We start from the raw sequence: 19,734 nt of genomic DNA on the forward strand, positions 1-19,734 counted from the left end.
TACTTTCTTACCTAGGACTGGCAATGGGGTCAGCAAAGAGAGGGGGGTATTTTACCATGATTTTAGGGCCTTTACGTGACCTGCAGTGTATCACTGCAAGTTGCATTAGAGTATTTGCATAGTACTGTGTAACCTGTGGCGACTTAAATATCGCCATGGTATTTTTAGTCAAGCAGCATAAGGACCCTTTTAAGTCACATTAAGGAATAGATAACATGACTTAAAGCCCTACTGGTGCTTGATAACTTCCCTCCTAAATGTCTGCATCATATCTCCCCTGTCCCTCCTCTCCTCCAGGATATAAATATTCAAGTCTTCAAGTCTCTTTTCATATGTCTTCAGGTGTAGACCCCATACCATTTGATTGCTTTTCTCTGAACCTCTTTAAGTTCTTTCTTGTCAAGATACAACCTCCAAAACTGAACATTACTCCAAATGTGGTCTCACCAAAGACTTGAACAGGGGCATTATCATCCCCTTTTTTCTGCTGCTTATGTCCCTTTCAGTGCAGCCAAACATCCTTCTGGCCTTGTCACATTGTTTCGCCACCTTGAGATCCTCAGACACTATCACCTCAAGGTCTCTTTCCTGGTCTGCACATATCAGTATCTCACCATCTGTTGAATACAGCTCCCCTGAAATGCATCACACTATATTTCTTCACGTTAAAGCCAAGCATTAGCTCAAGCTTCTAATTTTTGTAGATCACTTCTCATGCACTCCACTCCCTCTAGGGGGTCTCTGTTGCCAATGTTTATGCCTCAAAAAGGCAAACTTTTTTTTCTAACCCTTCAGCAGTATCGAACACAAATATATTGAACAGAACTAGTCCCAGGATGGATCCCTGAGGCACTCCATATAAACTGAACGCGAGACTAGGATTCTGAGCTATAATCTTAGATGTGCTCTGTAGTTATAGGCAAAGGCTGAGTACAATGGAAACAGGGAATTGGTTGGGTATAGGTGTGGGGTGGGAAGTTAATATCTGGAGCAGATGGTAGAATTTATTTATTTATTTATTTATTACATTTATATCCCACATTTTCCCACCTATTTGTAGGCTCAATGTGGCTTACATAGTACCGGAGAGGCGTTACAGACTGCGGTGTAAACAAATACAAAGTGATGTTGTGGTAAGATAAAGTTTATGTGGCACAGCCACGCTAGGGAATCGTGCAATGGAAGAGTTGTGTTATGTCCATTACGTTCTTTAGTTTTGTTGTGTTGCAAAGATCGGGCATTTATGTTGGATCGGTAGGGTATGCCTTTTTAAACAGGTTAGTTTTTAGTGTTTTCCGGAAGTTTAGGTGGTCGTTCATAGTTTTCAAGGCTTTTGGTAAAGACAGAATCTTGAATCCCCACCAGTGCTGGCCTTCCAACAGCCACCAAATTTAAAACACAAGCTGATCAGAAGTAAACTTCCAACACAGACGGAAAAAGAAAAGGGCACATTCCCGTGTAACACAGCCAGCTGCAAACTATGCCAAAACATTTCACAAGACCCCACAGTCATTCACAAAGGAGAAATATTCAACATAAAGGACTATTTTACATGCTCATCTTCCAATGTGGTATATATCATTCAGTGTAAGAAATGTAACGAAGGATGCTATATTGGAGAAACAGGCCAGATGCTTAAGACAAGATTCAATCTACACAGACATCACATGAAAATAGCCGGTGCCAGTCAGGCCCCCACCCCTGTGGGCCAACACTTCACAAGACCAGAACACTGCACCAGTGATTTCACAGTAAGAATACTGAAAGGTAATTTTAAAACAATACAGGAACGTAAGACCTTTGAAATAAGAATGATTGAATATTTTGACACCCAACAAACAGGACTTAATAAGGATCTGGGTTTTCTAACTCATTATAAAACATAAAGCTGTATTTCTCTGTTTATTTCTCTGTTTATTACCCTCCTCTCACCTACCAACACCCATTCTGTTAGAATATCAATGAAATGCTTTGATGTCCCCATGCATACCCCCACCCTCCCACTCTGTCAGACTGTCAAAGTAATGCTTTGATGTTTCTCTCATATATACTATCTGCTACCTCATTTGCTTATTTCCGATCTGAGGAAGAAGGGCAACCTTCGAAAGCTAATCAAGAAATGTATTAAGTTATGTCCAATAAAAAAGGTATCATCTTATTTTCTTTTCCATGTTTTATTTTGTTTGATTTCTATTGATAACCTTCTTGTGGTTAGGAAACCCTTGATCCAGCTAAGTATGTTTCCACCAGTCCCGAACTTATCTAGTAATCTTAATAATATATTATGGTTTACCATGTCGAATGCACTAGACATGTCGAATTGGTGGAGGAGGATGTTTTTGCCTATTGCTATTTCCTGCTTCAATTTGGCTAGGAGAGTGAGTAGTCCTGTTTCTGTGCTGTCGAGGGGGCGAAAACCTGACTGTGATTCGTGTAATATTGAGAATTTGTTTATATAATCTGCAAGTTGTTTGGTTACCATGCTTTCCATCTGTTTGACTGACAACGGAATGGGTGCTACTGGATGGTAGTTAGTGATTTCATTTGTTTTTTTCTTGATGTCTTGTGGTATCGGAGTGAGTAGGATATTGCCATTTTCCTTAGGGAAGAGACCTTGCTGAAGCATGTAGTTTAGGTGGGATGTGAGGTCTGCTATGAAGCGGTCAGGGGCGGATTTCATTAGGTAGTTGGGACAGGTATCTAGTTTACAGTGAGTGTTGGAGAATCTGCTGATCACCTGTGCAACTGCATCGACGGTAAGGAGGGCGAATTTTAATCAGGTTCGGTCAGCTGGGTATTCTCCCATGGTTGGGTCCAACTCATTAAGGAAGATTTTGATGTCAGTGTTGTCCTGTGGTAGCGTGTTGCGTAGGTTTGCAATTTTTTCATTGAAATACTTAGCAAATTTGTCTGCAGATGGGATGTCTGTATTCGATGTAGTGACCAAGTTGGTGTCTAGGAGTTTGTTCACGAGTTGGTATAATTTCTTCGTGTCTTTGTAATCTGTCCCTATTTTAGTTTTATAGTATGATCTTTTGGTCTGTCATATTGCGTATTTGTATTTTCTTTGTGATTGTTTCCATGTGTTGAGTGTGTGTTCGTCTTTTGTTTTTCTCCATGCTCGTTCGAGTTTCCTGGATTGTGTTTTTAGCTTTTTCAGTTCATCATTGAACCATGGTATCGAGTTATGCTTACTTGAAGTTCTTGTTTGTAAGGGTGCTACTTCATCTAGTACGCATTTGCATCTTTTATCCCATTCCATGAGGTAATATATGGAGTCTGTTTGTGCTGTCCATTCATTGTTGTATATCTGTTGCCAGAATGTTTTCGTGTCTACTTGACCTCTTGTGCTGTAGGATGTGTGTTCTTGTATTTGGTGTGATCCCTTCTTCCGCCAGTGTAGGGATAAATTTAATTTGTAGTGATCAGTCCAGGGTGTTTCTGTCCATTTAATATCAGTTATTCATGTTGTTTAGTATCAGGCTTATTTTCAAAAGGGATTGCTGGCGATCTTCTGACACAAATCGGGAGATCACCGGCGACCTCTTGATCCCGGCCAAATCGGTATTATCGAAAGCCGATTTTGGCCGGCCACAATTGCTTTTTTGTTGCTGCGCTGGCCAACCTTCAAGGGGGCGTGTTAGTAGGGTAGTGAAGGCGGAAAGGGGGGCGGGCCGGGGCGTGATTACGAGATGACCGGCTTCCCCTTATAATGGGGAAAAAAGGCCGGCTCGAACGAGCATTTCGCCGGCTGGACTTGGTCCATTTATTTTTAGGACCAAGTCCCAAAAAAGTGCCCCAACCAACCAGATGACCACCGGAGGGAAGCGGGGATCACCTCCCCTTACTCCCTCAGTGGTCACCAACCCCCTCCCATACACACACAAAAAAAATTAAAACATTTTTTGCCAGCCTGTATGCCAGCCTCAAATGCCATCCCCAGCTCCCTGACAGCAGTATGCAGGTCCCTGGAGCAGTTTTTAGTGGGTGCAGTGCACTTCAGTCAGGTGGACCCAGGCCCACCTCCCCTACCTGTTACACTTGTGGTGGTAAATGGGAGCCCTCTAAAAAACCCCAAAACCCATTGTACCCACATGTAGGTGCCCCCCTTCACCTCTTAGGGCTATGGTAATGCTGTAGAGTTGTGGCCAGTGGGTGTTGGGGTGGATTTGGGGGGCTCAGCACCCAAGGGAAGGGTGCTATGTACCTAGAAGCTAATTGTGTAATTTTTTAGAAGTGCCCCCTAGGGTGCCCGGTTGGTGTACTGGCACATGAGGGGTGGGGGGGGGGCAGTGCACTACAAATGCTGGCTCCTCCCATGCCGTAATGCCTTGCATTTCGCCGGGTTTGAGATGGCCGGGTCAGGTTTCCATTAAGGCTGGAAAATTGCGCCTGCCATCTCATCTAAACCCGGTGATCTGCCAGCGATCCTATTCTAAACCCAGCGAGCGATTTGGCCGGTGCCAAGTGTATTTCGAAAATATGCTTGGCTCCGCCCACTTACAGCACCGGCCCCGAAGATGGCTGGCCATCGATTTCGCCGGCGCCGTTCGATTATGCCCCTCTATGTTTTAATATGTTTAGTATGTTTTAGTATCTGTTAAAAATTCTATTAATAATGTAATATCTTTCCCACTGAAGTGAAAATGATATGAAAAGTAGTATTGCCTCTAACCCACCACATGAAAATGGAGGAAAAAAGAGCCTCACAGAGCTCCTAGGCAGAAAACTGCCTATTGGAGCTAAAACGGACACTCAACTGTCCTCTGTTCATCATAGGCTCAAAAAAACCTCCAAAAATATCTTTATTCAAGGGCTACTTCTCTTCAAATGCAACTGTTTATACTGTCATGCATGGAGGTTTTTTGAGCCTATGATGAACAGAGAACAGTTGAGTGTCCGTTTTAGCTCCAATAGGCAGTTTTCTGCCTAGGAGCTCTGTGAGGCTCTTTTTTCATCCTTTTTCATGTGGTGGGTTAGAGGCAATACTACTTTTCATATCATTTTCACTTCAGTGGGAAAGATATTACATTATTAATAGAATTTTTTGAATAGATTTTTCCACATCCTATGAGTCAGTGTTTAGTATCTGTTATACATGTTGTTTAGTATGTTTTATAGGTTTCTGATATTTTTAAATTGTTTACTGTTATGTAATTTTATAATGTAATCCCTAACAAGTACAGGTTGAGGGTAGTAGTAGTATAAAATTTCGATAAATAAATAAACCATATCTACAAGACTACTACCATAAAATTTGTTTTTATTCAAACCTTATGTTAAGAAGTACTACTACTACTACTACTATTTAGCATTTCTATAGCGCTACAAGGCATACGCAGCGCTGCACAAACATAGAAGAAAGACAGTCCCTGCTCAAAGAACTTACAATCTAATAGACAAAAAATAAAAAATTAGTAAGCAAATCAAATCAATTAATGTGAACGGGAAGGAAGAGAGGAGGGTAGGTGGAGGCGAGTGGTTACAAGTGGTTACGAGTCAAAAGCAATGTTAAAGAGGTGGGCTTTCAGTCTAGATTTAAAGGTGGCCAAGGATGGGGCAAGACGTAGGGGCTCAGGAAGTTTATTCCAGGCGTAGGGTGCAGCGAGACAGAAGGCGCGAAGTCTGGAGTTAGCAGTAGTGGAGAAGGGAACAGATAAGAAGGATTTATCCATGGATCGGAGTGCATGGGAAGGGGTGTAGGGAAGGACGAGTGTGGAGAGATACTGGGGAGCAGCAGAGTGAATACGTTTATAGGTTAGTAGAAGAAGTTTGAACAGGATGCGAAAACGGATAGGGAGCCAGTGAAGGGTCTTGAGGAGAGGGGTAGTATGAGTAAAGCGACCCTGGCGGAAGATGAGACGGGCAGCAGAGTTTTGAACCGACTGGAGAGGGGAGAGGTGACTAAGTGGGAGGCCAGCAAGAAGCAAATTGCAGTAGTCTAAACGAGAGGTGACAAGGGTGTGGATGAGGGTTTTGGTAGAGTGCTCGGAAAGAAAGGGGCGGATTTTACGGATGTTGTAAAGAAAGAAACGACAGGTCTTGGCGGTCTGCTGGATATGAGCAGAGAAGGAGAGAGAAGAGTCAAAGATGACCCCAAGGTTTCGAGCTGAGGAGACAGGGAGAATGAGAGAGCCATCAACAGAAATAGAAAACGGGGGGAGCGGGGAGGTGGGTTTGGGGGGGAAAATGAGAAGCTCGGTTTTGGTCATATTTAATTTCAGGTGGCGTTGAGACATCCAGGCAGCAATGTCAGACAAGCACGCTGAAACTTTGGTTTGGATGCAAGGTGAGATATCAGGGGTAGAAAGGTAGATTTGGGAGTCATCAGCATAGAGATGGTAGGAAAAGCCATGGGATGAGATTAATGAACCAAGGGAAGAAGTGTAGATAGAAAAGAGGAGGGGACCAAGAACAGAACCCTGAGGTACGCCGACAGGCAGAGGGATAGAAGTAGAAGAGGATCCACCAGAGTGAACACTAAAGGTGCAGAGGGAGAGGTAGGAAGAGAACCAGGAAAGGACAGAGCCCTGGAATCCAAGTGAGGACAGGGTATCGAGAAGTATGCTGTGATTGACAGTGTCAAAAGCAGCGGAAAGATCAAGAAGAATGAGGATGGAATATTGACCTCTGGATTTAGCCAGTAATAGGTCATTGGAGACTTTAGTAAGCGCAGTTTCGGTTGAGTGGAGAGGGCGAAAACCAGATTGTAATGGGTCAAGAATAGTATGTGAGGAGAGAAAATCAAGGCAGCGGCGGTGAACAGCACGCTCAAGTAATTTGGAGAGAAAAGGAAGGAGGGAGATGGGTCGGTAATTAGAGGGACAAGTAGGGTCGAGTGAAGGCTTCTTAAGGAGAGGTGTGACCACAGCATGTTTAAAGGCAGCAGGGACAGTCGCAGTGGAAAGTGAGAGGTTGAGAATGTGACAGATAAAAGGAATAAGAGTAGGAGAGATGGCATTAAGAAGGTGGGTGGGAATGGGATCAGAGGAACAGGTGGTACATTTTGAGGAAGAAAGGAGAAGTGTAGTTTCCTCAATAGTAACTTCAGGAAAGGAGGAAAGGGAATGAGGGGAAGGAGAGAGAGGGGAACGGACTAGTGGAGGGAGAGCTGGTGAGGTAGAGAAAGCAAGGTTTATCTTTTGAACCTTGTTGTGAAAGAATTCAGCAAGGGTCTGAGGAGATAATGAAGGGGGAGTTGGGGGAGGGGCAACTTGAGGAGAGAGTTCAATGTGGTGAAGAGAAGTCGAGGATTAGAGCCAAGAGAGTTGGTCAGTTGGATATAATAATCCTGTTTGGCACGTAAAAGAGCAGATTGGAAGGAGGTCAGCATGAACTTAAAGTGTAAGAAATCAGCAAGGGCCCGAGATTTCCGCCAGAGGCGTTCGGCGGAGCGGGTACAGGAACATAGGTAGCGGATATTAGAAGTCAGCCAAGGTTGGGGTTTTGTACGCCTTACAGGGCGGGTCATCAAAGGTGCAAGAGTGTCTAAGGCAGAGGATAGAGTATTGTTGTAAGAAGAAACAGCCTCGTTGACAGACGTGGATGGTGCCACAGTAGAGAGGAGGTTTGAAACATGGGAGGATAGAGATGAAGGGTCAATATCGTGAAGATTCCTAGATAAATTAGATAGGATAGGACGGGACTGGGAGGGAGGAGATTTAAGTGTGAAAGTTATAAGATGGTGATCAGAGGAGGGATGATCAGAGGCAAGGAAACTAGAAGGTGAACAGTTGGAGGAGAAGATGAGATCAAGACAGTGACCATTTTGATGAGTGGGGGAGGTGGAGCATAGTTGGAGATTAAAGGACGACGTTAAAGCGAGTAACTTGGAAATATAAGAGTTGGAAGGATCATTAGCAGGAATATTAAAGTCACCAAGGATGAGAGAGGGGGAGGAAGGATCATGGAAGAAGGCAAGCCAGGCGTCAAAGTCACCGAGAAAGGATGAAAGGGACTTATCAGGGGGACAATAAATGACCGCTATTCGAAGAGGCAGAGGAGAGAAAAGGCGGATAGAGTGGACTTCAAAGGAGGAAAAACTGTGAGATTGAGGTGGAAGAAGGGGTTGAAATCTGGAGGAGGGAGAGAGAAGTAGTCCAACACCGCCCCCACGGCCAGCAGGGCGAGGAGTATGTGAAAATAGATAACCGCCATGGCACAGGGCTGCGACTGAAGCAGAGTCATCAGGGCAGAGCCAGATTTCTGTTATGGCGAGCAGATGGAGGTGACGCGAGATAAAGAGGTCCTGGATATAGGGGAGTTTGTTACAGATAGAGTGGGCATTCCATAGGGCGCAAGAGAAGGGCAGAGAAGAGGAGGGGAGTAGAGGAATAGAGATGAGGTTAGAGAGGTCACGGTGAGATCTGTAGAATTTGGATAATAGTTGGTGAGGAGGGCCAGGATTGGGATTGATGTCACCAGCTGAGAGTAAGAGAAGGAGTAAAAGAGAGCGGAGGAGAGTAGGAGAGGTGTGGCCACGAAGGCGAGAGGTATTTAGGTGCAACGGGGAAGGCAAAATGGAGGGAAGAAAGAGACGGAGATTAAAAGCCAAGAGGGAGGAAGAGGGTAGGAGAGAAGGTGAGGTGATGAAGTCAATGGATGGGAAGTGAGTTCCTGTAGCGGAGAGAGGAAGGGGGTGAGGGAAAAGATTAGGAAGGGACAGAGCTAGGAAGAGAATGTGAATAGGGGCCATAAACGATTAAGGTACTTTAGCAACTGGAAAAAGATTAGATACAAAGAGAAAAATGCCCCGCACGGATACAGCTGTGAGGAAATGCAGAAGGGCTACAAGTCCTCCACAGCACCTGGTGGGAGCGCTGGGCACCTAGAGCGGAGGCCCTGAGTGGATCGGGGTGGACCTGGGTGTCACCCCGGAGAAGGCTGTAAGGATATGCAGATGAGCTGCAAGTCCTCCACAGCACCTGAAAGGCAGCCGGTGGTAGAGGTGGGCACCTCTCAGCTGAGGAAAAGCTTACCAGGGGTTAGGCCGAAGCCAGCATTCCTCCCCCTGAGGGTCGCCTGAAGTATAAAGCTGTTGCTAGGCAGGCAAAAAGGATTTTTTTTCAGCACAATTGGACTGAACCAAGAATCAACCAAAACCTTTTTAAGACAGTTAATGGTTTGAATGGCCCTGATGTTACAAATCTGGTAGTGTCTGAAGTAAATTTCCAGGCACATAATTTTTTCAAATTTTTTTTATTCTAAAATTTTTCCTATTTGTGGAATTTTTGTATTTCATAAATCTCCTGTTTCCTCTATTGTTAGGCAAGTTATGGGGAAATTCAGGCTAGAGAATGACACGGGGACCTGCAGTAACCGCGGGGATAGGGACAGATCCCATGGGGATGGGGCGGGGACGGGGACAGAGCCCATAAGGACGGGGACAAGGTTTGTCCCAGTGTCACTTTCTACTTTGAAGCCTGTTAATGAACTGGACTGTTATTTATGTTTGATTTATGTAGACGACAATATTATTATTCTTTTGGAGAAACAAGCAAACATGCTGGCCACACCTAGCAAAATTTGCATGGGGGATCCTGTACATCCTGCTACCAGCATATCTTCTAAGAAGGCATCTTTTACTGCAGGAGGGACTGTGGAAGACAGGAGAGCTAGACTGAATCCTCAGATTGTTGATGACTTATTCATTCACAGATTAAAAAATCATAACAGTGCTTCATTTGGCATATTTCTCCCCTCTAGGGCATACAGAATGGGCTGTATTTTGTACCCCTGGACATTTTAACGGGTGGATTAGGATTCCTTGGGGTAGTAGAAGTCAGATATTATTGGGGTTGGAAGGGTAGAGGGTGGTGTTGGTGGTGGGGCCATTATAGTTGCTCCTTGTGTACAAATTACAAATAGAAAACAATAATAACAAAAGTTGCACAGCATATTGTTCCTTTTTATACTTTAATAAAAAGATGTAAATATAAAATAATAAAATCGAGGCTTCTGCAGATGAGAACAGAGCCCACAGGGATGGGGCAGGGACGGGGACAGAACCTGTGGGGATGGAGACAGAGACAGAACCCACAGAGACAGGGACAAATTTTATCCCCATGTCATTCTGTAATTCAGGCCCTCCTATCTCTCTTCAAATCAGGTTCTTCCTCATTGATAGTGACCAGAGCAGGGACCATTAATGAGCTAGTCAAGATATTGCTACATGTTAAAATCTGTCTTCAAGCATTGATCCCCATATTGTAAAAGATGATAGACAAAAAATAATTTGAAATGAAGCTTGCTATAGAGGCAGAGATCAATAATAAAACCTTTTACAAGTGCATTTGGAAAGAAGCCTGTGAGGGAGTCAGCTGTACTACTAGAGGACCAAGAGATAGAAGAAGCATTCATTGGGGACAAGGCTACAACAGTTGAACTAAATGCATTTTTTTCCCATCTTTACTGAGAATAATGTTGTTGAGATACTCATGTCTGAGACACTCTTGGTGATGATTCAGAAGAAATGAAGTAAATCTCTGTGAAACTGGAAGATGTAAGAAATCTACATATTCCAGTCATCCAACTGAAAAAGGTGTGTATGTTTAAAAAAATATATTTATGGCTGGGTAGGGTGGCTTTTCAATTATTTTGATCCTAGTCTTTTTTTTCCTGCTTTCCTCTTTTGTGTGCTTTGTATTTCTAGACCTCCTTTCCATTGTTTTAGCTCAAGATAGTTGGAATATTTTTCAGATATATAAGTCTCTATAATGAGCCTCCAGTCTGTCGGTACCTAGCTGTCTTATCCTGATGCCTTTTCCAGGCTCTCCTTTACATTTTCTTTTTTCTGCTGTCTTTATTGTTTCCTCTTCTCCCCAACATTTTTACCTCTTTTTCTCCATGTATCTCTCCTCTGCCTTTACATTTATCCCTTACACTATCACCACTCTTTTTCAATCACACCTGGATCCCAACCCTTTTTTTCCTCACTCCTTTTCCCCTCATGATCTCTCACTCTTCCATTCTCCCTGTCCTAACATTTCATCTCCCTTACTCTCCCCCACTCCATTCTACTACTACTACTACTACTACTTAACATTTCTAGAGCGCTACTAGGGTTACGCAGCGCTGTACAATTTAACAAAGAGAGACAGTCCCTGCTCAAAGAGCTTACAATCTAATAGACAAGTGAACGGTCGGTCCGATAGGGGCAGTCAAATTGGGGCAGTCTGGATTCACTGAACGGTAAGGGTTAGGTGCCGAACGCAGCATTGAAGAGGTGGGCTTTAAGCAAAGACTTGAAGACGGGCAGGGAGGGGGCTTGGCGTAAGGGTTCAGGAAGGTTGTTCCAAGCATAGGGTTAGGCGAGGCAGAATGAGCGGAGCCTGGAGTTGGCGGTGGTGGAGAAGGGCACTGAGAGGAGGGATTTATCCTGTGAACGGAGGTTACGGGCGGGAACGTAAGGGGAGATGAGGGTAGAGAGGTAGTGAGGGGCAGCAGACTGAGTGCATTTGTAGGTAAGAAGGAGAAGCTTGAATTGAATGCGGTATCCGATCGGAAGCCAGTGAAGTGACCTGAGGAGAGGGGTGATATGAGTATATCGGTTCTGGCGGAATATGAGACGTGCAGCAGAGTTCTGAACAGACTGAAGGGGGGATACATGGCTAAGTGGGAGGCCGGTGAGGAGTAAGTTGCAGTAGTCCAGGCGAGAGGTAATGAGAGCGTGGACGAGAGTTCGGGTGGTGTGTTCAGAGAGGAAAGGGCGAATTTTGCTGATGTTAAAGAGGAAGAAGCGACAGGTCTTGGCTATCTGCTGGATATGCGCAGAGAAGGAGAGAGAGGAGTCAAAGATGACTCCGAGGTTGCGGGCAGATGAGACGGGGAGGATGAGGGTGTTATCAACTGAGATAGAAAGTGGAGGAAGAGGAGAAGTGGGTTTTGGTGGAAAGACGATAAGCTCGGTCTTGGACATGTTCAGTTTCAGGTGGCGGTTGGACATCCAGGCAGCAATGTCGGATAAGCAGGCCGATACCTTTGCCTGGGTCTCCGCGGTGATGTCTGGTGTGGAGAGATACAGTTGGGTGTCATCAGCATAGAGATGATATTGGAAACCATGAGATGAGATCAGGGAGCCCAGGGAAGAGGTGTAGATTGAGAAGAGAAGGGGTCCAAGGACCGATCCCTGGGGAACACCAACAGATAAGGGGATGGGGGTGGAGGAAGATCCATGAGAGTGAACTTTGAAGGTGCGGTGGGAGAGATAGGAGGAGAACCAGGAGAGGACAGAGCCCTGGAACCCAAATGAGGACAGTGTGGCAAGAAGTAAGTCATGATTGACAGTGTCAAAAGCGGCGGATAGATCCAGGAGGATGAGGATGGAGTAGTGGCCTCTGGATTTGGCAAGGAACAGGTCATTACAGACTTTAGAAAGTGCTGTTTCTGTCGAGTGAAGAGGGCGAAAACCGGATTGAAGCGGATCAAGGATGGCATGAGAGGAGAGAAAATCAAGGCAGCGGCTGTGGACTGCGCGCTCAAGTGTCTTGGAGAGGAAGGGTAGGAGGGAGATGGGGCGGTAGTTGGAGGGACAGGTAGGGTCTAGTGATGGTTTTTTGAGGAGTGGCGTAACTACAGCATGCTTGAAGGTGTCGGGGACAGTTGCAGTGGAGAGAGAGAGGTTGAGGATATGACAGATGGAGGGGGTGATAGTAGGAGAGATGGTGTTAAGTAAGTTGGTGGGGATGGGATCAGAGGAACAAGTGGTGCATTTTGAGGAGGAAAGAAGGCAGGCGGTTTCCTCCTCGGAGATATCAGGAAAGGAGGAGAAGGAGGTCTGGGTTGGTTGGTTGAGGGAGAGGGTTGAAGGGTGATCTTTTGCACCTTGTCGCGGAAGTAGTCAGCCAGTGATTGAGGAGAGAGTGACGGAGGGGTGGGAGCGGAGGGCACTTTGAGGAGGGAGTTAAGGGTGGCGAAGAGACGACGAGGGTTAGAGCTGAGAGAATTAGTCAATTGGGTGTAATAGTCCTGTTTGGCAAGGAATAGTGAGGACTGGAAGGAGGATAGCATGAATTTGTAGTGAAGGAAATCTGAATGGGTGCGAGATTTCCTCCAGAGGCGTTCAGCAGATCGGGCGCAGGAGCGAAGGTAACGGATGCAAGGGGTCAGCCAGGGCTGGGGATTAGTACGCCTTGTGGGACGGGAGGTGGATGGTGCAAGGGTGTCCAGAGCAGAGGAGAGAGTGGCATTGTAAGCGGAGACAGCCTCGTCAACAGACTCGGAGGACATGATGGAGGGGAGGAGATTAGAAATACTAGATGATAAGGTGGGAGGGTCAATAATCTGGAGATTCCTGGAAGTAGTGGTTAATGTTGGGCGGGGCTGAGGGGGAGGGTGAAGAAGTGTGAAGGTGATCAGGTGATGATCAGAGACAGGAAGAGCTGAGGTGTGGAAATTGGAGGGTGAGCCGGAAGAGGAGAGGACGAGGTCAAGGCAATGGCCATCACGGTGAGTAGGGGTGGTGGAACATAGCTGGAGGTTGAAGGAGGATGTTAGAGTGAGGAACTGAGAAGCGTGAGAGTTGGACAGGTCATCAACGTGTATGTTGAAGTCTCCGAGAATGAGGGATGGAGATGAGGGTTCAAGAAAAACAGAAAGCCAGGCATCGAAGTCGGTGAGGAAGGAAGGGAGGGATTTATCAGGGGGGCGGTAAATGACTGCCACTCTGAGTGGCAACGGGTAGAATAGACGGATGGAGTGGACTTCAAAGGATGAGAAGCAGTGAGACTGTGGTAGGAGGAGGGGTTGGAAGCTACAGGAGGGCGAGAGTAGTAACCCGACGCCTCCTCCACGGCCAACTAGGCGGGGAGTATGGGAGAAGAGATAGCCTCCATGGCATAGAGCCGCAACTGAGGCAGAGTCGTCAGGGGAGAGCCAGGTTTCAGTTAGAGCAAGCAGGTGAAGGGAATGAGAGATGAAGAGATCGTGGGTGAAGGGAAGTTTGTTGCAGACCGAGTGGGCATTCCACAGTGCACATGAGAAGGGGAGGGAAGAGGGGGGGAGGAGGGGAATAGATATGAGATTGGAGACATCCCGGAAACATTCTCTCGAAGCTGCTTTCCCTATAAATCAGCCTCCCTTTTCCACCAGCCACCTCCTCTCTCTTACAAAGTCCTCATTCTCCTCAAAGATTCATACTCTTTCTAAACTCCACTCACCTTACTCCATCATCCCTGCTCTGACTTCTTCACCTCCAATTATGCCCTACTTCCTCGCCTCCAATTATACCTTTTCATGTTCCTCCCATCATCCTCTCTCTGATGTCTTCAGTTATTCTATTGCATACTCTCATTTCTCTAATATGCTCTTTGGCTTTCTATCATACCCCTTCTCCATCACCATTTCTGCTCTCTTTCATACACTCACCCACTATACCCTCTCGCTCTCACTCTCACATCCTTCCTCCCGTAGACACTAGCTATCTCAGGCCCACTCTTTACATCCTCATCACATTTTTGCCTCTCTCCCCTCCATAACTATTATTAGCTCTCTGGTACCTTCTTGCTCCCTTTATCATCAGACTGCTTTGCAGTATGTTCTGAATGTTCTTCTAGGTAACTTCATATACCAATCAACACTGCAAATCATATTCGTAATACATACATTTAAAAAGCCTACAACATATTTATTTGTCATTTAGGAATATATTAGTGTGGGTTTCTTTTTATTTCTTGAGATGTTATTTGCTGCTAAGTATATACAAAGACTGAAAATAATACATACTTGGGAAGTTTATTGGTGAAATTTCATTTCATACCAATTTCAGAACCTTTTACTGTGCTCTAACACCACGTAAAACAAAAGCACATAATTTCATGCCATTAAAACCATAGTAACCCGAAAGTGTATTGTTATGCATTTTTATACCATTTCTTTGTTTTCTAAATAACTGTACATGCAATGCAAACTGGAGGTAATAAATAAAATCTCAGCATTTCATCTCAATCCCTTCCCCTTTATGCCATTTACATTCCCCATGACTGTGGATGACTCTCCACTATGGCATAAAAACAAGATGAAACTCTACCGGGGATTCAGCTCATAGAATTTACAAGAACATAAAAGAAAATATTTTCATACTTAGGATTTCAAAACTATAAAAATGTCACCTTACAGTTAATTATGCTGTTTGAAAAACTCCAAACAAAATGATAAATAAAGCAAGTGAGGCTATAAAAGTTTTGTTTGCATGAAATGAAGTAAAATTAATCTTGTACTTAGTTCTGCAAGGCTGTTATTGACAAAATGAACTAAGGTACAAAATAAAAACTGCATACTATGTCTTCAATGTAAGGACTTTTATTGCACTGTTTACATTTATTATTTAGATGAAAACTTCATATACTTATAATAATTTCTAATAAAAAAGTATTTTCTTTTATGTTGAAATAAAACTTCTAGCATGCCAGGTAAATCTTTATAAAGCAAAACATAGAAGAATGTGAAAAGTGGCATTGATAAAAATATTTTATATCTGTTTTGGGGGAAATGCTTTACAAATAAATTGAAAGTGGTATGTTTGCAGAATAAGAGAGTGCAAGCTGCAAGCCAGGAAGCAGGGAAGTCAACCTTTTCAGCTAAGTACCACTACACTGTACAAACAGGCTTGGTTTTTTGAAAGGCGTGACATGTAAAGCAGCTTTACAAGCAAAAATATGAACAATGTAAAGATTAGGTACCAACAGAGCCATGTTTCTCAAATACAGAAGCCTCTCAGCCTTCTCCTGTGGAAAGGGGTTAAAGCTATTAAAAAAATCTATTCAATAGATGCCATTTAAATAAAGTGAAAAGAATTCAAACAAGTAAAACATACTGGAGTTCATTTGCTGACAATTAGCATGTGCTGTTTAATAAATGACTCCCATGATTTGCAAAGGTTTAGTGATGCAATACCTCCAGTTCTCTTAGAATTCCAGACTGTCCACAGGTCTCCAAATCTTCTAGAGCTTGGGACCAGAAAGTTTCTTCCTGCTCCGCATATGTGCTGTCATGGCCATCTGTATAACTGTAGTCACAAAATTAATTTTTGTCTGGTTATATAGAATATTGAACATTTGTGTTTTATGACAACTCATACACTGGAAATGTCCAGCATGAACAGCTATTTTACAAACTGGATTGTCCAAATTATGAACAGGAGAAAACAAGATACATGGACAACTATATAACAGCATGATTCGAAAATGGCGACATAGACATTAATACAGAGCACAGGGGCTGCTTAGTGGTGAGTGCAGTGGACTATAAACCAAGGCTCAGGTTTAAATCCCAATTTAACTCTTTTAGGGGGTCTTTTACTAAGCCGTGGTAGCATTTTTAGCATGCGCTAAATGCTAGAGACACCCATAGGAAGATATGGGCGTCTCTAGCATTTAGTGCATGCTTATTTTTAGCGTGCACCAAAAATGCTACTGTGGCTTAGTAAAAGGCCCTATTATTTTGTAATTGTGAGCCCTCCAGGAACAGAAATGTACCTACTGTACCTGAATGTATATCACTTCTATAGTCTTTAGGCTTGCAGGTTAAGTATAGGGGATATTTTTCTGTTTCTGGAGGGTTCACAATTACAAAATAATAATATTTTTTTATTATATAATAATAATATATATATATATATATATATATATATATACACACACACACACACACACAAATACATACATACAGTACAATCCGCTTAAGTGCAAGGGTCTGGGACCAAAGAAATGCATGCAGTTAACCAGAGCGTGCACTTAACCATTGTGACCCAAAGAAGCTTGACATCTGATAAACATATGTACGGAATCAAAGAACGCATTGCTTTCAAACTTTGCACCATGGTTATCTACGGTGAAGCCCCGGGATACATGACAGACTTGATCGACTTACCAATGAGAAACACATCCGAATCAGCATGAACCTATCTGTATCTGCACACCCCAAACTGCAAAGGTCTTAAATACAAAACAACTTATGCATCCAGCTTCTCCTACTTAAGCACATAAATGTGGAATGCATTACCAAAAGCCTTGAAAACGACACATGACCACCTAAAATTCCGTAAAGCACTAAAAACCAACCTGTTCAAAAAGGCATACCCTACTGATCCAACTTAAACACCCGATCTCAGCTGCACAACAAAACTAAAGAACGTAATGGACGTGACACAACTCTTCCATTGTACAATTCCCTAATGTGGCCATGCCACATGAACTTTATCTTACCACAACATCACTTTGTATTTGTTCACACCGGAGTCCGCAAACGCCTCTCTGGTACTATGTAAGCCACATTGAGCCTACAGATAGGTGGGAAAATGTGGGATACAAATGGAACAAATAAATAAATCTGATTGGATCTGAATCAGGCAAGTACTGTTCCACTAATACCTGTTTCTGCCAGTCGTCCTAGCATAATATCATGATCCACAGTGTCAAAATCTAGTAACACCAAGGCAAATCGCATCTCGGTTTCTGTGAAGTGATCTAGTAGGGATATGAGGACCGTTATTGTTCCATACCCGGGTCTGAATCCAGATTGATGTGGATCTTGCCAGCTTTTCTCTTCTAGCCAATCATTGAGTTGATCACAAGCTGTTCTATAAGTTTTCCTAAAAACGGGATGTTGGATACTGGCCGGTAACTTTCAAGTTTGTCCTAGTCAAGGTTGTTCTTAGTTAGCAAAGGACACACCACCACTGTTTTTAATGCTGTTAGTAGTTGCCAATTAGAAAGAAAGGAGTTTTCAATTTTTGTGGCGCCTTCTATGTGGCCCCTGCTTGCCTGCTGCAGTATCTTTGATGGGCAGGGGTCGAGGGAGCAGGTAGTTGGTCAAAGGTCTCTCAGTGTTTTGTCAAGGCCTTCCTCTGTTAATTGGGTTAAAAGAATTGCATATGTCTGTGTCAGTAGGGGGCGAGTTTGTGTGCGCCTAATTATCTGGTTGTAGACTATGTGGGATTGCTTGTAAATCCTGACGGAGACTTTTAATTTTCTTGGCAAAGTATGCAGCAAAATCACTGCAGTTCAGTTGTGACTGGGCAGGCTGGTTCTGTTGTGGGGGTTGCAATAGGATGTTTCCTATGCTGAACAGGTGCTTGGTTGAATTGGCTGCTGTTAAGGCTTGGCGGTACTTTGTCATGTGATCATACAGTTTTGCCTGTCTTCATCCAGGGGAGATTTATGCCATCTCCTTTCCATTTTCCATTCTTTGCGCTTAAAGGTCCAAAGTTTTGGAGAAAAACAGGGTGAGAGTTTGTGATTGGGACATAAGACCTTTTTCAGGTGGTCACTTAGGGAAGACATAATTAGAAAATGGTCTGTCTATGATAGGGGTGTTATTTCAATACTGCTTATTCTAGGATGTTAACCCCTTTGTAGAAGACCAAGCCTAGTACGTGACCCTTTTTCATGGGTTGGAGAATTGATCACCTGTGTGGGTCCTAGTGCTGTCATCGTGTCCAGAAAGACAGTTGTGGTATCGGGGGTTTCAGTGTGTAGATTTAAATCTCCCATGATAACCATCCTAGGGTAATTCAGGGTCATTTGTGTAATCTGAAATTCTGATTCATTTTGCTGAGGGATGGCGATTCTGCACAGTTTGATTGTATCTGGAATCAGGACTGCTATCCTTCCACTCTGTCTTCCTGGTCTTGGTTGATGTTGGATGTTGAAACCTGTTGGGCATAGTTCAGCCAGTGGTAAATCCCTGCTTTCATCTAGCCAGATTTCACTTATTCCTAAGATCTAATGAACCATCTACCTACACATACCCCATGATAACGACATTAACCCTAATTATATCTCCCACCTCACTGCCCCCTCCATTGCCTATTTCTAACTATTCATCTTGCCTTTTATTCTGATATATTTTACTTTTACCCTCTAATAAGATTCTGTATTCCTTTTACTATGTAAGCCGCATTGAACCTGATTTGAGTGGGAAAGTGCGGGGTACAAATGTAATAATAATAATACTGTTGATTATTATACGTACAGTATACAGTCTCCGTTAACTGACATTAATCTTACTTGAAGTAATCAGTTATAGTCCTCTGTACAATCTTAGGTCTGTGAGTTCCATAGACTACATCTGCCAGATGGTAAAAACTGTCATAGCACTGACATCCAGTGGCCTCCAGATAGGCCCGCATGGTGTTGAGACTCTCCAGCACTCTTGCAAAAGTGACAGGAGGAGGTTGTTTAATTTCGTCAGCATGTGCCTCGCTGCTCATTTCATCATCTGTTCTATCATCAGTCATTGTTGCCTGCATTTAGGCGCATATCTCAACATCAGTGCTGTCTTCAGCTGTTTGTAGATCATAATCAACAGCTACATAGCGATGGAACTTCTCTTCAGTAACACTGGCTGGGATGTCAATAACCTGTTCATCTGACGCGTTTGCAACAGCTGCATCTGTTTCATCCCTCTCCACATCCTTAACAAAGCTTGCCCGCTTGTAGCAGTTCACAATGGTTGCCTGTGTAACATGATTCCAGGCTTCTTTCTGCATATGTAGGGAATGCAACAGTGATAGATTATAAGCCAGTTCAACAGCATGTTTATCCTTGCCAGTCTGGTCATCCATAACGCTCATCAGACGACGTAGCACAAGAGCCCGATAATGTTGTTTGAAATTGGCTATTATGCCCTGATCCATAGGTTGGATCAGAGAGGTAGTGTTTGGTGGCAGGAAGACCACCTTGATGTTAGACAGCCTGACATCATCCCTTTGTGCAGCACAATTATCACAAAGCAGCA

At 43.9% G+C, this 19,734-nt stretch overlaps 1 protein-coding gene across 1 annotated transcript in view; it reads right to left on the minus strand.

Annotated features, from left to right (window-relative positions):
- Window positions 1–19,734, minus strand: part of GRIP1 (glutamate receptor interacting protein 1) — a 675,191-nt gene that overhangs the window by 32,430 nt on the left and 623,027 nt on the right. The window contains 1 exon segment of the mRNA XM_030216417.1: window positions 15,892–16,003. Within this exon segment, the coding sequence (XP_030072277.1) occupies window positions 15,892–16,003 (112 nt within the window).

This window comes from Microcaecilia unicolor, chromosome 10 (assembly GCF_901765095.1).
Source record: "Microcaecilia unicolor chromosome 10, aMicUni1.1, whole genome shotgun sequence".
NCBI classification, from domain to species: Eukaryota; Metazoa; Chordata; class Amphibia; order Gymnophiona; family Siphonopidae; genus Microcaecilia; species Microcaecilia unicolor.